At 43.2% G+C, this 27365-nt stretch overlaps 1 protein-coding gene and 1 pseudogene across 2 annotated transcripts; one reads left to right on the top strand and one right to left on the bottom strand.

Moving 5' to 3' along the window:
* Positions 1-748: 748 nt before the first annotated feature.
* On the bottom strand, positions 749-24352 carry RNF34 (ring finger protein 34). 2 transcript variants are annotated; one of them, XM_002753102.7, is made up of 6 exons: positions 24263-24352; positions 8999-9217; positions 7322-7729; positions 4892-4984; positions 4464-4665; positions 749-1721 (listed from the first exon to the last, which is right to left on the bottom strand). In XM_002753102.7, the coding sequence occupies exons 1-6, from the start codon at positions 24266-24268 to the stop codon at positions 1531-1533; spliced, it is 1119 nt and encodes a 372-aa protein (XP_002753148.1). In that variant the 5' UTR covers positions 24269-24352; the 3' UTR covers positions 749-1530. The 2 variants fall into 2 exon arrangements, with proteins under 2 accessions (XP_002753148.1, XP_054094982.1); XM_054239007.2 differs by lacking the exon at positions 7322-7729.
* Positions 17679-19008, top strand: LOC103795448 (polyadenylate-binding protein-interacting protein 1 pseudogene; annotated as a pseudogene).
* Positions 24353-27365: the final 3013 nt, after the last annotated feature.

Below are 27365 nucleotides of genomic sequence, written 5' to 3'. Positions count from 1 at the left end.
GCCTCCCAAAGTGCTGGGATTATAAGCATGAGCCACCATGCCTGGCCAAAGTTTCTCATTTCTTTGTGGTAGTGGAAGGGTTAAGAGCAACTCTGGCATTAGAGGTAGGTTCAAATTTTGCTTAGCCACTTTTTAACCAGGAGGTTTTAGACAACTCTGATTTATCAGGGTTCCCCATCTGAGAAGGGAGGCAATGTTTATTTCAGAATGTTGCTTTGAGGACTGTGGAGGCAACTACAGCTCCTAGCACAATAACTGTACACAATAGCACATTAGTAGTTAACCTTACTAATAAACAGGAAACATAAGCACTGTTGTTCATGTGACATTGGTTTTTTTTTTTTTTAGACAAGGTCTAGCTCTGTCACCCAGGCTGGAGTGGAGTTCAGTGGCGTGATCTTGGCTCACTGCAATCTCCACATCCAAGGCTCAAGCCATTCTCCCACCTCAGCCTCCCAAGTAGCTGGGATTACCACACCTAATATTTCCATATTTTTTCTAAAGATGGGGTTTCGCCATGTTGTCCAAGCTGGTCTTGAACTCGTGAGCTCAAGCATTCCTCCAACCTCAGCCTCCAAAAGTGCTGGAATTACAGGCATGAGCCACTGTACCTGGTCCCCATGTGAATGTGACTTCTTTGAAGGTGCTCCCACCATCTCTTCTGAAGAGGGGTGCTAGACCAGGGGACAGATCCCCATTCATGCTGTATGCTACTGATTTAGGAACTGACCAAGACAATGCAAACAACAGCTTTTAAAACTAATTTTATTCCTAAAGTTAAAATCAGCTAGCAGGTAGCACTGAAAATACACCTTCACTATACAAAACAGTGTAAACGGATTACACATTAATAAAGAATTTAGCACGCACACTTCTAATAAAAGAAGCTAGATGCAGCCCTTGCTATAAAAAGCTATACCTGAACAAAAATGGACATGTGTAGTCTAAGGCCCTGGCAGTCGACTATAGAATGTCAGTTGTTCCCAATTACGTTTAAATGCAGAAACAGCAACAATGTGGAAACTTACATTCATCAAATGTTAGTTAGCATTTAAAATATACATGACTAATAAAGTGAACATTCAGAGGAGCCCCTGCTCAGCATGTTCCATGTCGGCCACTTGTGGACACTGATCTCATTCAAAGAGGACAGAAGTTTCAAACATCTGAGCAGTTTAGTTAAAAATAGGATGAAGGGGAAATAAGAGAACAGGATAACTGTCCTCCAAAGACAGCAGTAGCTGATGCCCACATGGCGCAAACAGGCTGACTTCAATGAGTGTTCACAGGATGGGTGATAAAGCCCAGTTGAGCCCAGGAAGCTCGTGTGTCCACGGGCAGACAGGCTTACGGCATGGACCAAGGTTTCCACAACTCAGTATGGATCTTTCTGTCCCTACTTAGTAGTTGAAAATAATTTTTAAAAATAGCTTCAGCCTTTGAACAGTAACTTTCTAGTCCCTTCTGTGCCTTGAAATGTTTGGGGTCAAGTTTGGGGGTGACTGTCCTGTTGAGAGGGGAGCCTCAGTTTTAGGACTTGAACACGTGCACAGCTCGCACCACATACTGCCGGCAGATGGGACACTCACTCATGCGCTTGCCACACTTGGTGCAGGTAACCATGTGCCCGCACTCCAACAGGACACAGTCGATGACTGCATCCATGCAGATGCGACATAGGCTGTCATCTTCCTCATCTTGCAGCTGCAGCCGCTCGCCATCTGAAAGGCAACAGAGAGCTCAGGTCTCAGCCTCTGGCATGGCCAGCTGGCCACCCTCCCAGTCTGAAGCTGAGCAGCCACCTGCTGAGTGACCACTGCAGGCCCAATACTACCCCAGTATCATACAAGAAGTAATCCCAACTTCTCTGCACTTTGGTTCTCTCCACTAGAAACAGCAATGATAAAAGCTATACCTCGTGGTTTTGTAAATAAAATGCTCGAAGTGCCCAACAAATGTTAGCTATGTATTTCTATTTTATATCTTTGTCTAATTCAAGATGTTTGTGATAGGGATATATTACTTCTGTAACTAGAAAAATAAACCCTCAGCTGGTCTTCTGCACATGGGCTGTGGAGTCAGGATACTACTGGAATTTCAACTCAGCTGCCCCAGCTTTGTATCCCTGGCAACATCAGTCTCTAGAGCCTCATCTCAGTAGAAAAAGGAGTCTTAGCTCCCCACATAGCAAAGTTAGGGATAACTGCATCCTTCCCACTCTAGCCTTAGAAGCATCTCAAGCCATCGTGTTCCTGGCCCTGCTAAAGTCTAACTTGGAGATGGGCCATCCTGGCTCTTGGCCCACATTTACATCCGAGAAAATCCAATCTGTGAGTAAGAAAGATGAATAAGTTAAAAAGGTTAACCCCAGCCTGAGATTTGGCCGTAGGGCTATGGATTTGGGTGCTTCCCTTTCATATAGCTCAGAGGAGATCAAAGGGAATCATGAATAGTTGGAACAGAGCAGGAATTCAAGCTTGAAAGGTCAGTAGTCTCTAGATTTAAGAGAAATGTTTCACTGCCATTCATGTTGAGATTCTTGTGATTTGGGGTCTTAGTTCATGGCCTATGACTACCCTTGTGTGGACCTGGGGAGAAAGGATCTATGGGATGAGATGGCAGGTAAGTCAACAGAGAAAACAATAAGCAACTCAAGATGAAATCAGAGTGGGCCTTGGTCTTCCCTTCTGTGGGGAGGGTTCCTCCCACTCTTTAGAACTAAGGAAAGCAGAGGAGCCAGCATCTTGTCAGGGATATGGGAACAATCTTGGTATCAGTGACTTGGAGCCAGTCAAGTTAGGAAAGATGCTAGCTGTGCTCAAAACAAAATGTATGCTCCACCCAAACCAGAGATTGAACTAGGGTTAGATTAAGCAGTGAGTTGATGGAGAAAGACACTGGAAACCATGCTGTCATGGCCTCCTACACCATAAACTACTTAAGGGTGGGAGTGGTCCCAGCCAGCAGCCACTGGCTGATATTCCTGCATCTACCATTGTGACATCATCATAGAAGTAGGTGTGCCACTCTGTGCATATTCTGGGAATAAACCTGTTCATCAACAAATGCTACATTATAACCAGCTTTTAAAGGCGAAAAGATGATAAAAGTTAATGATGGGAGTGCTATTTAAGCTAGATAGGATCATAAGATCTGTTAGTCTGAATGCCACTGAGGGCCAGGCATGGTGGCCCACGCCTAGTTCAGCACTAGTCTGGGCAACACAGTGAGGCTCTGTCTCAATTTAAAAATATTAAGTACATATATTATTTTTTTTAATTGAAAAAAAAAAACAACTGAATTATTTTTTTCTTGTCCATAAATGCTCTGCAGCTTGGTCATGTTGCCACTGAGAGACAGTTTCTGTGCTGAATTTCATCAATATATAGTTCCGAAGTTTTTCTTCTGTTTGTTTGTTTGGAGATGGTCTTGCTCTGTCACCCAGGCTGGAGTGCAGTGGTATGACCATGCTCACTGCATGCTCAAGCCATCCTCCCACCTCAGCCTCCCAAGTAGCTGGGACCACAGGCTCGTGCCACCATACCAGGGTTTTTGTTTTTGTGTTTTTTCTTTTTTTTTGTAGAGATAGGATCTCTCTATGTTGCCCAGGCTGGTCTCAAACTCCTGGGCTCAAGTGATTCTCCCACCTCAGTCTCCCCAAGTCCTAGAATTACAGGTGTGAGCCACCATGCCCAGCCTCGTTCAGAAGTTCTTAATATCGGCTTTTTGTGACTTACACAGAAATCTACAAATAGTTGATGCTAAGAAGTATGTAACATCTGGGGTATAGGGAATTTCCCCCTACTGTTAGATTTAAAAGTTACAGTTGAGAGAACCAAGGTACTGGCTGGCCAAAGGCATTAGTGAGAAAATAAGCATTTTTACAGAGACAAGGAATTTAATTAGGGTTCTAACAAATAGAAAAACCAAATTGAATAATTTTTTTTTTTTTTTTTGAGATGGAGTCTTGCTTTGTCGTCAGGCTGAAGTGCAGTGGTGCGATCTCTGCTCACTGCAACCTCTGCCTCTGGGTTCAAGCGATTCCCCTGCCTCAGCCTCCTGAGCAGCTGGGACCACAGGCGCACACCACCACCCCCAGCTAGTTTTTGTATTTTAGTAGAGACAGGGTTTCATTATGTTGGCCAGGATGGTCTTAATCTCCTGACCTCATGATCCACCCACCTAGGCCTCCCAAAGTGCTGGGATTACATGCGTGAGCCACCACGCCCGGCCCAAATGGAATAATTTTCTAACTCACTTGGTATTGGTGGTCTCACAGCCGTAATGAACATCACATAATGAAATTACTACTTTACAGGTCTATAAACAGGCTCATGTAATGGATACTCAGTAAAAAGGAACACAGCTTTCTCCAAAATAAATTTGACTTGTGACAGAAATAACCCAGTTTTTAAAAGCCTAAGGAAAAATACTATAGGAAAAAAATGAAAAGATAAACCTACAGGACTTTTGGTTTTCTTCATTCTCTTTGTATAACCGGTTTACTTTCTCTACCAGTTCCCATTTTTCACAACAGCCAGAATAGTTGACAAAATTCCGAGCCAGAATTTCCTTCAGCTGGCGCACGCTCATCCCTTCCACATCATCAAGGCTTGACAAGTCAGACAGCGAAGCTCTCACTCTCTCCTTGGAGAGCCCAGGGGTCTGAAACCACAGAGCATCCATTATCCCTGGACCCACAAGTCCAGACCCCCCTCACCCTAAACTCATCACTGGCCCTGAATCAGCAGTTCTAGAAGTGTTTTAGTATACTGTCCTACTTTCAAACCAGAAGAAACATCTGTACCAAGCTAGAGAAAGTTCACAGGGCCCCCTCCCTTCCTATCAGGGTGACATTGTCAGGGAAACCAAATTTTACAGGTTGCCTCACCTGATCATCCGGATTTTCTTCTTCTTCTTCGTCATCATCATCATCGTCGTCGTCGTCATCATCTGTGTTTGCTGAAGTGATTTCACTTTGTACCTACACTTACACAACGTATCTGATTAGGTCAGGAATCAATCCGTATTTATCACTAGAGAAAGCCTTTGCATCGATTCTCCCCATGATGACGTGAAAGCCAGCATAATCCACATCTTTGGATTCCGAATGCTGCTGCCCCTTCCAAAGAGTTAGGCCCTACAAGACTGCATGAAGAACCTACCTTCCAGAAAGTTAGCTCAAAACACAAATTCCTGTGTGTAAAGTTATAAAATCTAACCAGAGTATTATCTCCCTGAGGAATGTCCCATAATGGAATGCCAAAGCCATTAAGGATATGGGATGGCACTGTGTCATTATCAAAGTACAAGTGGCTAGTTGAACTGAAGCCTTTATGAGGCAGAGAGAAAAAAAGCTAAAGCTCTGACAGATCAGCCCAAGCATCAGGGGGATCTGATTGGAAAGCTCTCAGTCCTACCACAGCCTCCTTAGACAATCTAATGCCACTGAAGGCTTTCTAGACTTCTTCATTGATGGCTGAGGCTTTCTCAACAATCAGAACTCGAGGAAAAACAAATCTCTTCAGTTTGTGTTTATGTACCTTCTTTTCACATAGTTTCTTTTGACCATATTTTGACAATAGCTCTACAATAAACTAGGTCAGTTCCCAATTTCAAATATTCCACCCCACTAATTCCCAGGCACCATATTATAGCATCCAACAATCCACACCACCCAAATGGTGCTGTATACCCAAAGGGGTACGTGAGGCAGGTGTGCCTTCTGTTTGCAGCATAAATATGCCAGCTCTATTTGGGAGAGCAAAACTCCTGGCTTGGACTTAGCTAATTTAGACTACAGTATGTGTTGCTTGACGACTGCGACACATTCTGAGAAATGTGTCATTTAGCGATTTTGTCATTGTGCGAACATCACAGCGTTCTTCCAGAAACCTAGATGGTATAGCCTGCTACACTCTCAGGCTATAGGGCATAGCCGGCTACAGACCCCGTACATCATGTTACTGTACTGAATACTGTAGTCAGCTACAATACAGTAATAAGCATTTGTGCATCTAAACATATCTAAACAAAAAAAGTACAGTACAAATACAATATTAGAATCTTACAGGACCACTGTCATGTATGTGGTCTATCATTGACGAAAATATTATTAGAGGGCACAAGACTACATTTAGAAGGCAGTTAGACTAAATTTCCCTCTGCATTTATTCATTTACTAATTAAAAGACAGTCTTGGCCAGGGGCAGTGGCTCATGCCTGTAATCCTAGCACTTAGGCTGAGGTGGATGGATCACCTGAGGTCAGGAGTTTGAGACCAGCCTGACCAACATGGTGAAACCCCATCTCTACTAAAAATATAAAAATTAGCTGGGCATAATCCTAGCTGAAAGAGTGCCTATAATACTAGCTACTCAGGAGGCTGAGGCAGAATTATTTGAACCTGGCAGGGCAGAGGTTGCAGTGAGGTGAGATTGCACCACTTCACTCCAGCGTAGGCAGGAGCAAGACTCCATCTCGGGGAAGAAAAAAAAAAAAGATAGTCTTGCTACATTGCCCAGGCTGGGGTACAGTGGCTATTCACAGGTGCAATTATGGGACACCTACAGTCTCGCACTCCTGAACTAAAGCAATCCTCCTGCGTCAGCCTTCCGAGTAGCAGACTACAGGCTCACACCACCGCGTCCAGCTTTCCTCTGCTTTTAATAACTCCCTTCTTCTGAGAAGAAAATTAAATGTGAAAAAATTTATTCAAAACATTTCTTTCAGCATTTTAGAATCACTCAGGTACAAGTAAATATTAATGACAAACCCTTACATGTTATTCAATCAGGATGCCCAAGGACTTCATTGGGACATTATTATTAATTACAATTAGTAAACAACTACATGTTTTCTATAATTCAGATGGCTCTTTCACTAACTGAATTAGAACAATTTCACTATAGCAAGGCAAAAGGGCATTAGGCTAACTTACACTACTTATTGTTTTTATGGTCCCTGACGCTTGCACTAACAGCCCTACCCTACAAATATGTATGTGCTACTATTTCACAGCCATTTCTTCAACAGTTAGTGTCTAACTATACAAGACAGAGAAACTAAGGTAACTAAGGCCAAGAGACTGATGAGCTATTTTGGGATACTTCAGACAGCAGGCTTTGGAGCCACCTAGCACCTCAGCACTGAGACTACACATCAGAACAGCCTTTAAGTGCAGAGTTCAGCTGGATGTGGAAGCTCTGCTCCAGCATATGACTTTGAAGTTTATCAGAAGCCATCAAGCACTAAAGGCCCCACCATATATGGCCAAGAGTAAGCATGCCAGGCCCTGGGTGTAATTAATTACCCCTCGTACCTGTGCCAGCACTCCAGATCTGAATGTCTGGTCTCCATCCATAAGCTCTCCCTGAAACGAAGACATAGTAGCAGAGGGGGCTGTATAGTTTGAAAAAAACGAACGTGTAAAAAAGCTAGAAGTCTGGGACCTTGAAGAATTCAGACTGCTTGTGTCCATGTCGTCCTCAGAGCCTAGTCCATGATGGCACAGTACTAAATCTACCAAGTCTTCTTTTTCACGACATGTATCTATGGGTATATTTCTCAGAATGAGATACTGCCGTAGATCCTTCACCTTCAGTCTCATTAACTGAGGGCGCTGAAAGGCTGTTTCTTGTAATAAGTGACAAGTAGAACATCTACGGAGATTTTCTTGTAAGACTGAACAAACAGAGCAAAAATCCTTCTTGCAGTCACAGCAAACATGCTGAAAAAAGAAAAGCATTTAATGATAGCATGATATGAACCATTATGAAAACATGAATTTTCTTTCTGCCTTCTATTAAAATTTAATTTTAGTTCTTAACGAAGTCCCCAGTGGCACTAGACTATTTCCACAGGCATCTTCATGTTCCAAAACCCATGAAAATCAAAATAGTCACTGCCAGGGCAGTTTGGATTCACAGAAGTTCTAATATAGCACTTTAAGAAAAACACACTCTTGTGTTAATGAATTAAAACCTTTCCAACCCATGGTATAAACATGTAATTAACAAAACAGCTTGAACCACATAGAGCAGAAAGTATAATCACAGACACTTTTCCTACATGAACAATTTCTCCCATTTAAAGAGCAAAAGAAAAAAAGCATAACACAGACTGGGATGGAAAGAGAATGGCAACTGACCTCTCAAGGTCAATCCCAGAAAATACAGAACCCCACTAATACAGTAATCTGTAAACTACACAGCCTCATCACAATCAAAACCATGCCACTAGAGAAGCTTAGAGGGCACTAAGATGTGGTCGTTTCTGCTCGGTGCATTGTTCTCACAAGCTAACATTTTTTTTTTTTTTTTCCTTAAGACTAAACTGATTAGAGAGCAAGGAGGTCTAACAATATGATGGTTCTTTGAATGACTTTCTACCTTAGTGAAAACAACTGTTAGCCTAAGCATTTTATGTCGAATCTCAAGAGTAGTTAATTTACTGCATTCATTTCTTCATTTGAAAGTTAAGGTAAGGGACACTTTTTTGAAACTTGAATCAGTTAAAGTAAGTCATTTCTAAACAAAACTACAGTCTAATAAATTTCCTGCTTTAGGAAATAAGCATCATCATGCATAAAATGAAACCAACAGATTCGGGAGAAAGGATGCCTGAACATGAGAAATGATGTCTAGTCAGAAAACTTGAGCAGTAACATAATCCTTCCAATTAAGCATTTTTCTAGTCAGAAAATGGCTAATGGAACTAAGCTTTTGATTTCTTTTTTTTTTTTTTTTTTACTTTATTTATTTATCTTTTAAAGATAGGGTTTCACCATGATGGCCAGGCTGGTCTTGAACTCCTGACCTCAGGTGATCCACCAACCTCAGCCTTCCAAAGTGCTAGGATTAGAGGTGTGAGCCACTGCGCCCGGCCAGCTTTTGATATTTTAATAAACACAAATGAAAATTCACTAGCCATTCAAAATAACCTACAATCAGGAATTCTGACCCATGTTTCTTGTTATGTAACATTTCATCCAACTCACCTTCTTTCTAAAGACTGAAAATGAAAGTCCACAGGCTTTACAAACTATGTTGGGTCCTTCCGTAGCTGCTGGTGGGTAGGTGGAAAAATCAGGATTTGGTGTAAATCTGAATGGACCGGCGGCTCCTGCAAATCCTGACTGCTGGCCCCTGACAGCTCCAGTTCCCATGACTTCATTCAGCAGCCCACAGCACGAAGCCCACATAGACGTGGCACCCGCCTAAAAAGGAACACAAATCCCACAGTTTAAATCTAAGTGGAATCTGGACTCTCTGGAATCCTCAGGGAATGCTATTCTAGAGAGGTAAGTTTGCCCTAAATAACTTTGAGATTACTGTATTCCTCTGGGCACTGAAATTTCAAGCCATTTGGAAATAAGTAATTTTCTGGTATTTTTTTTTTTTTTTTGAGACAGAGTTTCGCTCGTTACCCAGGCTGGAGTGCAATGGCGCGATCTCGGCTCACCACAACCTCCGCCTCCTGGGTTCAGGCAATTCTCCTGCCTCAGCCTCCTGAGTAGCTGGGATTACAGGCACGCGCCACCGTGCCCAGCTAATTTTTTGTATTTTTAGTAGAGACGGGGTTTCACCATGTTGACCAGGATGGTCTTGATCCCTTGACCTCGTGATCCACCCGCCTCGGCCTCCCAAAGTGCTGGGATTACAGGCGTGAGCCACTGCGCCCGGCCATTTTCTGGTATTTCTAAAGAATATCTGGCATTGGCAATACCCATAATCTCTTGTTAAACAAAAGGAAAAGAACATGATCCAAATTTTACCAAACAAGAAAACCTTCATGCCCACCTAAAACAGATACATGTACACATGCATTAAGAAAAAAGGCCGGACAAAAGTCTGTCCTGTACTATATTTGGGATATGCATATACTAAAAATTAGTCATTTTTCATCTGAAATTCAAATTTCCCAGGTACCCTGTATTTTACCTGGCAACTTTAGGCTGGTGGCCATTGCACTAGACACCACATAGTTCTACAGTCTAAGGCAGATTTTCTCAGCTATTATTTAACAGAAATAACGTTAACTGTATCTCTTTAAAGACAGTCTTGCTCTGTTACCCAGGCTGAAGCACGATCTCAGCTCACTGCAACCTCCACCTCCTGGGTTCAAGCAATCCCAAGTAGCTGGGGTTACAGGTACCCACCACCACACTCAGCTATTTTTAGGAGAGATGGGGTTTCACCATGTTTTCCAGGTTGGTCTCAAACTTCTGGCCTCAAGTGATCCACCCACCTTGGCCTCCCAAAGTGCTGGGATTACAGGAGTCAGCCACTATACCAGGACCATAAATTTAAGTTGCTTCATTTCCTTAAACCTCTGTTTTCCCATTTGTGTAACTAGGTATAATATACTATGACATATGTAAATATGTTTTTTAATGACTGAAAAAACATCGAAACACCAGCTGAAACACTCTCTAGATTTTATTATTTTTTTAACCTGAAGTTGTAGACAAACCAGAATAGATTTTAATGTATCATGTGTAATTTATTTTCTCTGAAATCTTCTCTATTTTCCGAATTCTTTACAAAGAATATATTAAGTTGATATTAAGGAAAGTATTTCTTGGCTGGGTGCAATGGCTCACACCTGTAATCCCAGCACTTTGGGAGGCAAAGGCAGAAGGATAACATGAGCCCAGGAGATCGAGACCAACCTGAGTAACATAGTGAGACCCCATCTCTACAAAAATAAAAAGATAAAAAAAATAGCCAGGCGTGGTAGCATGTGCCTATACTCTCAGCTATTGAGGAGGCTGAGGTGGGAAGATCACTTGAGCCCAGGAGGTCAAGGCTCTAGTGAGCCATGATTGTACCACTGCACTCCAGCCTGGGTGACAGAGCAATACCGGTACTGTCTCAAAAAAAAAAAAAAAAAAAAAAAAAGGCTGAAAGGCTGGGCACGGTGGCTCACACCTGTAATGCTAGCACTTTAGGAGGTCGAGGTGGGTGGATCACTTGAGGTCAGGAGTTCAAGACCAGCCTGGCCAACATGGCGAAACCCAGTTTCTACTAAAAATACAAATATTAGCCAGGAGTGGTGGCACACACTTGTAATTCCAGCTACTTGGGAGGCTGAGGCACAAAAATCGCTTGAACTTGGGAGGCAGAGGTTGCAGTAAGCCAAGATCATGTCACTACACTCTATCCTGGGTGACAGAGCGAGAGTTCGTCTCAAAAAACAAAAAACAGGAACGTATTTTCTTATCCTACCTCTTCAAACTGAAGATACTAAACATAATTTTTAATGACCTGATAACCATGATGACCTTCCAAGGAGTAAGGACTATTTGCCATTCCAATAAATGGCCCAGAACTAATGTATTGCTTTTTGTGGTGTTTTCCTTGTCTCTTCCCTCTCTGAGCCATGTTGAGCGGCTATCACTATACCTGCCCAGAGTAACCTGTCTCCTTTTTTACTGCAGTCTCAGAAACCTGATAACCAAGCTTGTTACAAGTATACATAAAAGAACAAACTTTCAGTGAGGGTCAAAGGCATTTTCCCATGCTTAAAATAAAAGCTACAGTGTTTAGAATGAATAGGCTTTGCCCCTGGTCCTAATTCTCAAGCATATTCTAGAATCTAGATAATGTGATAGGTAATGGAAGTCTAGATAGCTGAGGTATTAGTTAAAATGGCAGCACATAATAATACAGTTCCATTTATTTTATTATCTGATTCTGTCAAACATTTAAGAGCTTGCTGGGCAAACAGTAAAACAAAAAACAAATAAAAAGCCTTCAACCTTAAAAGGCAAAAGGCAATTTGGAATGCAACAGAAGGATAATGCCGTTCCTATTACCCAGAAGTAATGTTGATGGTAATAAAGAAAGGAGACGGTAAAGAAGAAACCACAAGGTTCAATCAAACAGTCTGAAGTATCAGAGCCAATGACTTCAATATTATAAGTCTTCACACCCTATAATTCTCCAGAAATAGTGATGCCTTTAAAAATCAGGTCAAGTCGGGTGCAGTGGCTCACGCCTGTAATCTCAGCACCATGGGAGGCCAAGGCAGGCAGATGACCAGGTCAGCAGTTGAAACCAGCCTGGCCAACATGGTAAAAGCCCATCTCTACTAAAAATAAAAAAATTAGCCAGGTGTGGTGGTGGGCACCTATAATCCCAACGACTTGGGAGGCTGAGGAAGGAGAATTGCTTGAAACCGGAAAGCAGAGGTTGCAGTGAGCCAAGATAGCACCACTACACTCCAGCCTGGGCAAAAAAGCGAAACTCTGTCTCAAAAGAAAAAAAAAGAAAGTCAGGTAAAATTATAATTAATAGTCCATAGCTTTAAGTGATTATATACCTTTTAGACTCTACAGCCATGGTGTGCTCAAAAGCATAAAAATCTGGCCCGGCACAGTGGCTCATGCCTGTAATCCCAGCACTTTGGGAGGAGGAGGCAGGTGGATTACCTGAGGTCAGGAGTTTACGAACAGCCTTGCCAACAGGACAAAACGCCATCTCTACTAAAAATACACAAAAAAGTAGCTGGGCGTATTGGCAAACACCTGTAATCCCAACTACTTGGAAGGCTATGGCAGGAGAATTGCTTCAATCCGGGAGGCAGAGGTTGCAGAGAGCCGAGATCATGCCACTGCACTCCAGCCTGGGTGACAGAGGGAGACTCTGCCCCTACTCCCATTAAAAAAAAAAAAAAAAAAAAAGCATGAAAATCTGGATTCACTAAGTTAAATTTAATTAAGTTTAAATTAACTTAGTGAATTTAAATTAACCCTTAAACTTAAATTAAAATTATTATTGAAACTCTGTTTCAATAATAATAACAAAGTTAGTGTTCTTTTAAGTAAAGGATTCATCTATGGTTGTTTATAGAGTAAGCACTCTTAAAACAACTGGGAAAACTTTATTTTAAAAAATTCAGTTTGCATGTAACATTTTTTGGGGAAAAAATACCTCAACTGCAGAAAGTACTCCCAGGATAAATCTGTCTTCATTCCAGGAGTTAACAGAAGTGCAGTTTTCAAAGCTTTAGCTTCCTACTAATTTAGCTACTAAGCCGAGGGCTCTCTCAGCTTTTACCCCCTTCTAATGCTTGTTTGATGTTGCCTCCTGGACTGCAGTGAAAGTTCCTCATTGACAAAAACTTCTTTCTCCTGCTGCATTCCACCATCATATGATTGACAAATAATTGTGTAAAAAATTCCTATTATCTCTTCACAGGCAGTGTAACATTATTGAAATTTTGCATGCTACTCAGAAAGTTCAAATTGTGTTTTCTTGGTAAAGAAGACCAAAAATCTCAAATGACACTCCCTTTTAAAAGCAGCACTGTCAGAAATTTTGACCTTTCTATCAGGGGTAGTTTTACAATGAATTAGGGAAGGATACAATTTTTCAAACCATATTAATGAGTAGGAGCATTAAAATTCTAGGCTGAAAACTTTTTTTTCAACTACACAGCTCTGGTAAAGGGAAAAAAGGACTTATTTTGGGAAAGCAGATGGAAACTCTGTGTAGAAACCAATTTTGGAGGAGGACAATTTTGTCCCATTCCTCATGTTTCTATACAAGGAAGGGAATTTCCTCTTCGTTCCCCAGAAAGCAAATGAAGAAAAATATTTAATTCAGCCATTCATTATAAAATAAAAATTAAAAAACAGGCCAGGAATGGTGGCTCACACCTGTAATCCCAGCACTTTAGGAGGCCAAGGTGGGAGGATTGTCTGAGGCCAGGAGTTCAAGACCAGCCTAGGCAACATAGGGAGACTCAACCTCTAAAAAAAAAAAAGAAAAATTAGCCAGGTGTGTCTCACTTAAATTATTGCTGTCAGGTGTGTTTAAAAAAAAAAAAAGATTAGCCGGGTGTGGTGGCAGGTGTCTGTGGTCTCAACTACTCAGGAGCTAGGGCAAAAGGATCGTTTGAGCCTGGGAGGTCAAGGTTATGGTAAGCCATGCTTACACCACCACATTCCAGCCTGGGTGACAGAGCAAGACCCTGTCTCAAAAACAAACAAACAGGCTGGGTGTAGTGGCTCATGCCAGTAATCCCAGCACTTTGGGAGGCCTAGGCAGGCAGATCATGAGGTCAGGAGATCAAGACCTGGCCAACACAGTGAAACCCCATCTCTACTAAAAATACAAAAAAATTAGCAGGGTGTGGCGGCACGCACCTGTAGCCCCAGCTACTCAGGAGGCTGACGCAGGAGAATTGCTTGAACCTGGGAGGCAGAGGCAACAGTGAGCCAAGATAGCACCACTACACTACAGCCTGGCGACAGACCAAGACTATCTCAAAAAGAAGCCCAAGCCAACCTCTGAAGTGTCCCAGGCAAAATGTTGCTATAACACAATATTTAGTACAACTCAGTTCCATTTTGTCATTCCTCTAGTACTGTTATCCCAATACTATAGAAATGGAAAGGAAAGAAGCAATGCTGAAAAATTCAGGTTGCAGCCTCATTAAGATCTGTGAACTTATATTTGGGCAAAATCTTCCAGTGAGAGCATGACCTAATGAGAGAATACCCTTCGAATCATATTGAAGGGCAAATCCACTTACACTATCCTCTCTGAGAGAAGCATTTGCAACATTCCAGCCTTCTGGATAGTTCAGAAATTTGAAGCAGGGGAAGTCCCCGTCACTAGTTTATTTAAAGTACTCTTCTTTTTCTGAGACAGAGTCTCACTGTATCTCCAGGCTGGAGTGCAGTGGCATGATCTCAGCTCACTGCAACCTCCACCTCGTGGGTCCAAGCGATTCTCCTGCCTCAGTCTCCCGAGTGGCTGAGATTACAGGCATGCGCCACCACGTCCAGCTAATTTTTCTATTTTTAGTAGAGACATGGTTTCACCGTGTGGACCAGGATGGTCTCAATCTCTTGACCTCGTGATCCACCCACCTCAGCCTCCCAAAGTGCTGGGATTACAGGTGTGAGCCACAGTGCCCGGCCTAAAGTACTTTTCTTTCCCACCCAGCATATTTGAAAACTTTAATTTCCATTTCCTCTTTAAGCCCCATGTTTCCTGGCATCCCAGCATAACTTCTTTACACTCATTCAGCACTGAGGTGCCAGGAAACACCCATCCCTGCTTGCCCTTCATTGTACCTTGGTAGCTGCTGTCAGTAATTCTTGTTAAGAAATTGCCTGGTGTTGTGAAACTGCCCTTAATAAGAGTGGTTTTCAGCCTTGGCTGCATGTTGGACTGACCAGGAAAGTCTTCAAAAATACTGATGCCTGGGTCCCAGCCCCAGAGATTCTGATTTCACTGGTCTGTGGCATAGCCTGGGCACCAGAATCTTTTTTTGAAAACTCTCAGAGTAATTCTGACATACAGGCCAGGTTAAAAGCTTCGGACCTACTGAAAGGGAAGATGTCTTCTTCCTGCCTATACTGTTTCAGCTAGAACATCACCCTCCACAGATTCCTGAGTGGAAAGGGCCATGGTTACTTTGGAAGCCTGTGCCCCTAGAGTTCTGTAACTAATGCCTCAGCCATATGCTGCCCAAGACCGTAGTGGGATAGATAGCATTTCCTATTCCACTTTGGTTTCACCCAATCCTTTAAGAAAGGGTCAGCTGAGTTTTGGCTGGGCGTTGTGGCTTATAGGCCTTTAATTCCAGCACTTTGGGAGGCCAAAGTCGGCAGATCACCTGAGGTCAGGGGTTTGAGACCAGCCTGGTCAACATGGTAAAACCCCCTCTACTAAAATTACAAAAATTATCCAGGCATGGTGTTGCACACCTGGATACTCGAGAGGCCAAGACAGAAGAATCGCTTGAACCCAGGAGGCAGAGGTTGCAGTGAGCAGAGATCACACCATTGCACCAGTGCACTCCAGCCCGGGCAGCCGAGCAAGACTGCATCTCAAAAAAAAAAAAGAAAAAAAAAAAAAGAAAGGGTCAGCTGAGTTGTAATCTGATTCTTTTTTTTTTTTTTTTTTTTTTTTCCCCCAGACGGAGTTTTGCTCCTGTTACCCAGGCTGGAGTGTAATGGCACGATCTTGGTTCACCGCAACCTCCGCCTCCTGGGTTCAGGCAATTCTCCTGCCTCAGCCTCCTGAGTAGCTGGGATTACAGGCACACGCCACCATGCCCAGCTAATTTTTTTGTATCTTTTTTAGTAGAGATGGGGTTTCACCATGTTGACCAGGATGGTCTCGATCTCTTGACCTCATGATCCACCTGCCTCGGCCTCCCAAAGTGCTGGGATTACAGGCGTGAGCCACCGTGCCCAGCCCCTGTAATCTGATTCTTAAATGAATCCCCTTCCTTTTTACCACATACTGGCCTGTAACTTTTGCTCTCCTTGATTTTATTTGCTCTTTGCTTCTGGGCCCAAACTTTTATTTCCCAACCTAACTCCTCTGCACATTTTCTTGTGTGAAATCCCCTAGTATTAGGAAGTCAGTGATTTCTGGGTCTATCAAAAGCATCTACTGTTCAAAGTATTTTTGTCCTTCTTCACCTCCAAGCTGAAGAATCCATCCAGAAGATAAACCCTTCCAAGCTTGGACTCCATCTGCCTGGCTCTCCTTTAGTATGTTTCATCTTCCTGTACTCTCATAAATTTCAGAAATTTATTCTGCATGTCCCCTTAGGGCAGAGGCATGTCTACCTACAATTGTCACCCTGACACTCACCTAAAAGTGCTTGAAGTGTTCTATACCAATCTTTCCCCTCTTAAATCTGTCCACATTTTCTAGTTTTTATTTTATATTTATTTTTATTTACCTTTTTTTTTTTTGAGATAAGAGTTTTACTTGTTACCCAGGCTGGAGAGCAGTGCTGCAATCTCAGCTCACTGCAACCTCCGCCTCCTGGGTTCAAGATGCCTGTCTCCCAAGTAGCTGGGATTACAGGTGACCGCCACCACGCCCAGCTAATTTTTTGTATTTTTAGTAGAGATAGGGTTTCGCCATATTGGCCAGGCTGCTCTCAAACTCCTGACCTCAGGTGATCCACCTGCCTTGGCCTCCCAAAGTGCTAGGATTATAGGCATGAGAAGGATCCCTCTTTTGCACCCTTCTTTTAAAAGCTTTAGAGACCTAAGTTCATGTTCTTTCCCATTCCATTTCTGTCTTCCCTATACTTTAAGATCTTCCTCCAGTTAAGTCAGCCTGTATTCATTTTTCTTTTATTCACTCATTGCTTCCATATTGATGGTGAGATGAAAACATTTTATACACACCACTCAATTTCCTCCTGGATTTTGAGGGAACCCAATTCCTAGAAAGACAGCATACTAGGCATGGCCCTTTGGCTTCTGAATTGGCAGTCAATTCATGGAGCTGTTGAATACTAGGCATACCCCTTTGGCTTCTGACGGTATACTAGGGTTAACCCTTTGGCTTCTGAATTTGCAGTCAATTCACTGAGCTGTTGGTCTACTTCAATTCCAAAGTGATTTATTCCTTATATAAGGGTCACCATCATTTGTTCCTTGGGGGCGGAAAAAACCCTACAATTGCCGCTCCAGGAATAAAGCCCAAACCCAAATCTCTGAAAAGCCTGGAACTTTGAAAATGCAAGCCATGATCTGGGCTTCTATGACCTACTTGGGGACCTTAGTTGCCAGCAAAACTCCATGGGTTATACCACATGAATCCAAGTGGTATCTAAGAAGTATAACCCTTTTTCTAAGAGGTTAGAAAAAAACAATAATCAAGAAAAACAGAAAAAAAATAAAGAAAAAAAACGGAACTATCCAGTAGGTCGGGCCTGCCTAGGAGCAAAAGAAGCCCCTGAGAGCTCCACCTAGTTCACAGGATAAAATCCCACAGCAGAACTCGGAGTCAGCAAGCAATGGCTAAACCCCAGGTGGTTGTAGCACCTATATTAATGTCTAAGCTGTCTGTGAATGCCCCTGAATTTTATCCATCAGGTTATTCTTCCAATTACACAGAATCCTAAGAGGATGGTTGTGAGGATTATCCCACTCTATCTGAATATGTTCAGGATTTTTTGAATCATCTTACAGAGCAGCCTGGCAGTTTTGAAACTGAAATTGAACGGTTTGCGGAGACCCTGAATGGCTGGGTTACAACAGATGATGCTTTGCAAGAACTTGTGGAACTCATATCGACAGGCCACATCTATCCCGAATTTCTCTTATATGGGAGCTCGCCTGTGTAATCACCTGTCACATCATCTGACAATTAGCCCACAGAGTGGCAACTTCCGCCAATTGCTACTTCCAAGATGTCAGAGTGAATATGAAGTTAAAGATCAAGCTGCAAAAGGGGATGAAGTTACTCGAAAACGATTTCATGCATTTGTACTCTTTCTGGGAGAGCTTTATCTTAACCTGGAGATCAAGGGAACAAATGGACAGGTTACGAGAGCAGATATTCTTCAGGTTGGTCTTCGAGAGCTGCTGAATGCCCTCTTTTCTAATCCTATGGATGACAATTTAATTTGTGCAGTAAAACTATTGAAGTTGACAGGATCAGTTTTGGAAGATCCTTGGAAGGAAAAAGGAAAGATGGATATGGAAGAAATTATTCACAGAATTGAAAATATTATCCTAGATGCAAACTGCAGTAGAGATGTAAAACAGATGCTCTTGAAGCTTGTGGAACTCCGGTCAAGTAACTGGGGTAGAGTCCATGCAACTTCAACATACAGAGAAGCAACACCAAAAAATGATCCTAACTACTTTATGAATGAGCCAACATTTTATACGTCTGATGGTGTTCCTTTCACTGCAGCTGATCCAGATTATCAAGAGAAATATCATGAGTTACTTGAAAGAGAGGACTTTTTTCCAGATTATGAAGAAAATGGAACAGATTTATCAGGGGCTGGTGATCCATACTTGGATGATACTGATGATGAGAAGGACCCAGAGATAGAAGAAGCTTATGAAAAGTTTTGTTTGGAATCAGAGCGTAAAGTTAAATTTCAGCATATCAGTTTTATAAAGCAGTTTAGGTACGGTGACTTAGCAGAACACAGGAAAGCAAGAAAATGTGTCATACATATACCAAATTAAGGATGTTGAGTTATATTACTAATCTATGCAATGTTAATTTTGTTTAACACTATCTGCCAAAATAAACTTTATTCCCTATAAAAAAAGAAAGAAAGAAAAAAAAAAACAACAAAGAACAATAATCTGAGGGGAAGGGAAGGCAAGGAGGAAGGGGACAAGGGCTGAAAAACTAACTACTGGGTACTGTGTTCACTACCTGCTGACGGGACCTGTTCTACCCCAAGCTTTAGCATAACTCAACATACCCATGTAACAAACCTGTACATGTACCACTGAATCTAAAATAAAAGTTGAAATTATATTGAAAGAAAATAACAATAATCTGTGAAGACAGCTAAATTTCCTCTCTTGACCATGAATGTCGTTTAAAACAACACAGAGAATAAGAGAGTGAGCCAACTGTCTGCCTATGCTGGCACAAAACTCCAAGCTCAGGGAATTTACCCGTGTTTGCAGTTTATTTTCTAGCTATCGATGATTACTAAAAATAAACGACTTGTTTTTGATAGTCTAATCTCTCTCCTATCTACTCTCTTAAGCCAAAGCTCCTCTCGATAGAGCAGTCATGGGACCATGGTCTGCCCGGCTTCTATCAGTTAAAAACTAGATACTGTATTAAAAACTTACACATGAGGCAGCTGGGTGTGGTGGCTCACGCCTGTAATCCTAGCACATTGAGAGGCTGAGGCAGGTGGATCGCCTGAGCTTGGGAGCTAGAGACCAGCCTGGACAACATGGTGAAAGCTCATCTCTACTAAACATAAAACATTGGGCATGGTGGTGCATGCCTGTAGTCCCAGCCACTCGGGAGGCTAATGCACCAGAATCGTTTGAACCAGGAGTCTGAGGTTGCAGTGAAATGAGATCACGCCACTGCACTCAAGTCTGGGCGACAGCAAGACTCTGTCTCAAAAAAAAAAAAAAATTACAAGCCCCATAATAAGAAATTCTAAAACCTGCCTGGACTGCCTCAGACAGCTAGATACCCTCAAGTCATTCTGCTATCCAATGCCAGTTCTCCTCTTTTCTTCAAAGACAGTGTACCAAGATTTTAAGGAGCCAATAACAGTACCTTTTTTCCACATCCAATTTGGAGCTAATTAAGAAATAAGACAGAGGTTGGGCCCAGTGGCTCATGCCTATAATCCCAGCACTTTGGGAGCCCAAGGCAGGTGGATCAACTGAGGTCAGGAGTTCAAGATAGGCCTCGCCAACATGGTGAAACCCCATCTCTACTAAAAATACAAAAATTAGCCAGGCATGGTGGCAGCTGCCTGTAATCCCAGCCACTAGGAAGGCTGAGGCAGGAGAATCGCTTGAACCTGGGACGTGGAGGTTGTAGTGAGCAGAAATTGCACCACTGCACTCCAGCCTAGGCGACAGAGCAAGGCCCTGCCTCAAAAAGAAAAAAAAAAGCAGACAGACAAATGGAAATCAAAACGTTTGTTTTTACTGATAGCATCAACTGGAGAACAGGATCTTAGCTCTGCAGCCAACTAAGCAGTCTGGAAAATACACAGCTGACCAAAGCAGCTTACCATCTAGTTGAGTGGAGACCAGAACTCCATCTTCACTACAGGAAAACAGATGTGAGAAGGTCCCAGAAAGTACTGAGCCAAGCATGTCAGTTCCTTCACTGAAACTCAATATTCAAGTCCCTTTTTTCCTCCAGTAGCAGACACTGACAGTGTTCCTCCCATACTCTTCCCTCCCGAAAAATGAATTAGAAGCCTCCTCTCCTCTGTAGGAGTAAAGGGGAGGAAGCAAATGGAAGGGGAAAGAACACAAACCTAAATAATCTGCATAAGAGTAGGACTGACACTTTAAAGCCTATAGCCTTATAACAAGGTTATAAGGACTCTCTCAGTTTCCTCAGTCAGATTCAAACAATATAAGCCCATGCAACATCATTTAAGCTAACAAAAATGAAAGGGAAGGTGCTGTTTCTCTGTAAGAGCAGTAGGCCAGCTCTCTTTCTGGCACCGTGCCAGGATTTTCAAATGACTTCAAAGTTCAGCTGTCTTTGCTTCTCTGTGTGTATAATTAGAATCCCTGTGGGAGAAAATACTTCAAAATGCTCAATTTAAAGTAGTCACAAGTTTACTACAAATTTTCAATCCTAAACGACATCAGGATGTGATCCCTTTTAATGATTCCATTAAATGTAATATTAACCAGCTAGACTAGAATGAAGAATCAGAAAAGCTATGGTTTCTATGAAGATCAAATGACAGGCCAGACGCGGTGGCTCACACCTGTAATCCCAGCACTTTGGGAGGCCGAGGCGGGTGGATCATGAGGTCAGAAGTTCGAGACCAGTATGGCCAAGAGGATGAAACCCTGTCTTTACTAAAAATACAAAAACTAGCTGGGTGTGGTGGCAGGCGCCTGTAATCCCAGCTACTCAGGAGGCTGAGGCACGAGAACTACTTGAACCTGGGAGGTGGAGATTGCCGTGAACCGAGATTGCGCCACTACACTGCAGCCTGGGTGACAGAGCGAGACTCCATCTCAAAAAAAAAAAGCAAAGTAGAAAAAGCAGTTGCTAAAAAAGCAAAATCTTTATCTTAGAGCCATTTGAGAAATATAAATTCCTTAGAATGTGAAAGGATTTATTATCAAAACTTCTGCTTCAACAGAAACACAATATGCAGGGACCTAACTCTGCTTTCTCAGTGACCAAATATTCAACCATATACCAAAAAGGAAGAAATTCTACATCCTAAATTATTTTTCTAAGATCATTTGGACATTAAGCAGGTTGCAAAAACAGATGAACTCTAAAATGTAACACTTTTAGGCAAGACGTTGGCCAAACTGATAGATTACTACAATAATGTGTGCTATAGATAATATATGGTATCTTCCTCATGCTTGGGTTTTGTTTTCTGTTTTAAAACAGTGTACTTGATTCTTAGCACCACTCCCCAACCTTTCAGAGAAAAAAAAAAAGGAAAAGGAATTACATTCAGTAGATTACTTTCTCCTTGATATGTCATTTTGAGCTTGGAAGAACAAATGAGATTAGCACAATTAAGGGTAAGATCAATATAAATAAGGAAAAACAGGAAGGAGGATTGAATCAAATTAACACAGAGCACCAATTTTAATTTTTTTTTAATCCCTTATGGGAAGTTAATTAGATGTTACTGTAAGGTTAAAAAGTTACTTGAGTCTGAGAGGTAAAATCTATTTCAAAACATCAGTTTCTAAACGGAACAAAACACAACACCAAAGGGAGAAAGTAAAACCCATTTCCACACATATACTAAAACCAGCTGCTCCAGGTTTGAGTGGAAATGTATTATCTTTATAATTGCTTAGCTTTTTATGTTTATTTTTTTGTTTTTGTCTGACATCTTTGGTGTAATTGCTTAGCTTTTTTTTTTTCCTTTTTAAAATAATCTTTAACAGAGACAGGATTTCTCCATGTTGGCCAAGCTAGTCTCAAACTCCTGACCTCCAGTGATCCATCCGCGTTGGCCTCCCAAAATGCTGAGATTACAGACCAGGTATACTTGCTTAGCTTTTAATGTAATTTTAATCCCACAGAAAGAAGTATTTCCTTACATGAGCATTCACATTAGCATTCCATGACTTCAGGAATCACACTGTCTCTGCCCAGAACTACAGATGAACATACCCACAATTAATCAAGTACAACATAAATCAACATTAAGTTAAATAATAAACATTTAACAGCCCAAATCCTAAATGGTATGAATCCAGTATCACAAAAACAAAAGCATCATTTATAACTGTCACCTTGCATAGGTCTGCATTTTGCTTCTGAAAATATATATCTTTTCTACAATTTCAATGGCCACCTAACTTTGTTTCTAAAATTTCAACTTAGAAAGTAGTACCTTCCACTTCAATTCAAAAAACACGTCTGTTTTCAATGAACTTGTTTAAAAATTTCAACACTGGACCTGTCCCTATTTCTTTCCTTCGATAGCTAGTTCCTTCATGGGCTACAAATTTAATATTAATAAAGATATTGACCTTCTTCGAGGCATTATATATAAGGATCCTTGCTTTGTTTTTAGATCTTAACACAGCAGGAGGTGGTTTTTAGGAAATAAAGCTACTTCTAGATATGTTAGTAGACATTCCAAGCTGGAATAATATATTATAACTAAAAACTGGAAAGCTAAAAGTAAGCTTTGGCAAGTACTTCAAGGCACAGTTCAAAAGTTACCTATTCCAAAAATATTCCTTTTTTTCTGGAGCCCGAAGTATCATTTCTTGCTCCTGTTTTGCGCCCCCCGCTTTGATACCTGTAGCCTTCTGCCTTGTAATATGGTTACTTGGAAATAACTCTTCTTTTGAATGGCAAACTCCTTCCTAAGGGCTGGAGCTGTATTTTGAATTACTTGGACGCTTTATGGAGATACCGTTAATCTAGCAGCTCACCTGCTAGATTACCCACCCCCAGCACACCTCTGCACTGAGATTAACGAAATCGTCTAGGTCTGAAAGTATCATCACCTTATGACGCATCCCACTTGGCTTGAGTTCGGCAAATGAATCAACACCTGAACTGACTGCTGTACCCAGAGCTCTTCAGAACTCTCAGTGATCGGGTTGAGAATCATCTCCCAGAAGCAGGCCGGAACCCCCGCTCCCCTTCCCCCTTTTCTTCAACTTCTCATCAGTGACGCTCCCACGCTCTCACTCCCACCTTGGAGAACTCAGGCTGCCAAATTCCTTGCTGCGTTTACCTAGGGGCGATGGAGGCACATCCAGCCAGCTCTGTGTCGCGGCAGCGAATTGCAGCCTACGAAACACCCCTTCGCGGTGGAATCCCCGCCCTGAGAGTTCTCTAGCCCGTTAGCCTGGCCCCGGCCTCACCACCCCCTGCACCCCTTCTGTTCTCGTCCGTCCCACGACGTCCCCCATACTTGGGTTAGTTCAAGGACTCGGGGCGAGAGAGGGAACGCCGCGCGCCAAGGGACCGAGGCTGAGGCGAGCCCTGGAGGCTTTGCCTCAGGCCCCCGAGGAGGCGCTCAGGGCCCCGCGCAGAGAGGGGCCCACCTGGCGCGAACGCCGGGGCTCCCGGCTTCTCCCCACCGCTCGGCTCGCTGACGTGGGGAACACTGGAAGTGTTCGAGAGAGTCCGGGAGTCTGCCTTGGGCCAGTCGGGAACCCTGAAGTCAGGCGGGCGACCCCCCTCAGCGCAACTCTGCGAGACGCCGGCTAACCGTTAAGCGGAAGGAAAGGAGGAGCTTCGGGCGTCTTGGCTAGACAGGACTGGCGAGGAGGGTCTGGCCGGCTCCACTGACTCACCTTCATGGCCGCAACCGCCTCGGCTCGGCCGGCTCTGCCAGTGAACTCAGCACCATAGCAGCTCTTCGCACTGCAGACCTCCTTCCCTCTGGGCAGCGATTACGGCGCCTCGCTAAGCGACCGAGCGTCCGGACGTAAGGGGCGCGGTCACGCTCGCCGCGTGCCCCCATTATGAGCGCAGAGCGGCGGCCAAGACAACCAATTGGAAGCCTACTTTCGGGGGGCCGGTCACCAGAGCCAATGAAGCGACAGGGATGGGGCGGGGCCTCTGGCGTTTCCTCCTGGTGGGTGCGGGAGGACTTCTTTCCGCCGGGATCGGAGACCGGAGGGCCTGGGCGTGGCTGGAGGCGCGCTCCGGAGCAGCTTTCTCGCTTGGGTGTATGAAATAGGAGACAGCGTCCGCTAAGGAAGCTGCTGCATTTTTCTGGGCTGGATGGTCAAGTTTCCGGGAAGGGGAGGGCTGGTAGGGCCGTGGTGAATTTGAACACGCCGGTTGGCTTGAAGGCTTTTGTTTTGACCGTCGGAGCAGGTCCTCACATTTCCTTCTCAGACGTTCCCGTGCTCACGCTCCGTCGTGACCTCGGAGCTCCTCACTCGTGGATCCAGTAAGGAGCGGCAGCTGCACTCGCCTTTAAAAACGAGGCTCAGCCGGGCGCGGTGGCTTACGCCTATAATCCCAGCACTTTGGGAGGCCGAGGCGGGTGGATCATGAGGTCAGGAGTTCCGAGACCAACCTGGCCAATATGGTGAAACCCCATCTCTACTAAAAATACAAAAATTAGCTAGGCTTGGTGGCGAACGCCTGTAGTCCCAGCTGCTGGGGAGACTGAGGCAGGAGAATCGCTTGAACCCTCAAGGTGGTGGTTGCATTGAGCCGACATCGTGCCACTGCACTCCTGTCTGGGCGAAAGAGCGAGACTCCCATCCAAAAAAAAAAAAAAAAAAACAAGGCTTATTGAAAACACTTGGAGAACTAAGGGCTCTCAAATTCCAAGTGCACTTTGAAAAGCAGTATTCAAAATAACCAAAATTGTAGCACAATAAAAGAATTTGTATGAGCCTTGGAATTGACTTTGGGCAGAGAAACTGAGGTTGTAAATTAAGGTAACGATTTCTTCAGCTGTACTTGATTACAGTTTATTTTCCTACACCTTTTTTTTGCGGGGTGGGGGGGCCAAGGTCTTGCTCTTGCCCAGGCTGGAGTGCAGTGGTGTGATCTTGGCTCACTGCAACCTCCGCCTCCCGGATTCAAGCAATTCTCCTGCCTCAGCCTCCTGAGTAGCTGGGACTTCAGGCACCCGCCACCATGCCTGGCTAATTTTTTCTATTTTTAGTAGATACCAGTTTTCACTGTGTTGGCCAGGCTGGTCTTGAACTCCTAGCCTCAGGTGATCTTCCCACCTCGGCCTCCCAAAGTGCTGAGATGACAGGCGTGAACCACTGTGCTGGGCTGATTTTCTTACACTTTTTTTTATTTTTATTTTTTGAGACAGAGCCTCACTCTGTCACCCAGGCTGGAGTGCAGTGACACAATGCTGGCTTACTGCAACCTCCACCTGCTGGGTTCAAGTGAACATGTCCGACTCACTTTTGTATTTTTAGTAGAGACAGGATTTCACCATGATGGCCAGGCTGGTCTTGAATTCCTGACCTCACGTGATCTACCCACCTCGGTTTCCCAAAGTGCTGGGATTACAGGGGTGAGCCACCGCGCCTGGCCGATTTTCTTACGCTTTTTAAACATGAAAAAGTCAATTCACTCTTCATGAGGACCTAAGATTGGTCTGTTGCTTATAGAGTTGCTTCAACAGTTGTGCTACATTACATAAAAACACAAGGAGAGAGAGAGCACTCCCCAGGCCACTTCCATAGACAGAAATAATGCATCAGAGTACTATTTTTCTTGCTTCAAGTGCTGCTCAGATAATGTCACTTCTTATCCAGAATAGTCCTAGATTTTCTTTTTCAGAAAAGTACACAGAAAGCCTTTCGTTCATGATGCAGGACGCAGCTGAGCTTCATTGGAAGAGAAAGTATTAATTCTCTTAATGATCTAGACACAAAGAAACTCAATACAAATGTTCTCTGGGTACAAATGTTCCTGGCCAACATGGTTGTACCTCATTAGAAAAGACCTATCTTCAGAGTTCAGGTCTACCTCCGGAGTTCATACGCACATGAAAAGATGCTCAACATCATTAACTAGCAGGGAAATGCAAATCAAATTCACGGATACCACTGTGCACCTACAAGAATGGCTAACATTAAAAAGAAAGAAAATAGATGTTGGTGAGGATGTGGAGAATTTGGAATCTTCATGCACGAATGATGGGAATGTAAAAAAATAATAATGCTGCTATGAAAATGTCTGACAATCTTCAAAAATGTTAAAACATACAGAGTTACCGTAAGACCTAGCAATTCCATTCCTAGGTGTATACCCAAGAGAAATGAAAACATGGCCGGGCGCGGTGGCTCACACCTGTAATCCAAGCACTTTGGAGGCCTAGGTGGGTGGATCACCTGAAGTTGGGAGTTCAAGACCAGCCTGACCAACATGGTGAGACCCCGTCTAAAAATAATAATTGAAAAGAAAAAAGAAATTAAAACATAGCTCCACAAAAAACATACATGCTAATGGTTCTTAGCAGCACTATTCATAATAGGCAAAAAGTAGAAACAACCTAAATGTCCATTATCTGAGAAATGGATAAAGGAAATGTAGTCTTTCCATACAGTGGAATATTATTAGACCAAAAAAGGAATGAAACACTGTTACAAATTGCAACATGAATGATCCTTACAAATATGCAGCAGGGTGCAGTGGCTCACGCCTGTAATCCCAACACTTTGGGAAGCCAAGGCGGGCAGATCACCTGAGGTCAGGTGTTTGAGACCAGCCTGGCCAACATGGTGAAACCCAGTCTCTACTAAAAATACAAAAATTAGCCAAATGTGGTGGCACAACCTGCAACCCCAGCTACCTGGGAGGCAGAGGCGGGAGAATCTCTTGAACCCAGGAAGTTGAGGCTGCAGTGAGCCAAAATTGTGGAACTGCACTCTAGCCAGGGAAACAGAGCAAGGCCCTGTCTTAAAAGAAAAA

The sequence above is a fragment of the Callithrix jacchus genome, chromosome 9 (genome assembly GCF_049354715.1).
Source record: "Callithrix jacchus isolate 240 chromosome 9, calJac240_pri, whole genome shotgun sequence".
NCBI classification, from domain to species: Eukaryota; Metazoa; Chordata; class Mammalia; order Primates; family Cebidae; genus Callithrix; species Callithrix jacchus.
Note: the sequence above shows the minus strand (reverse complement) of the source record. Positions and strands in the feature narration are given on the sequence as shown.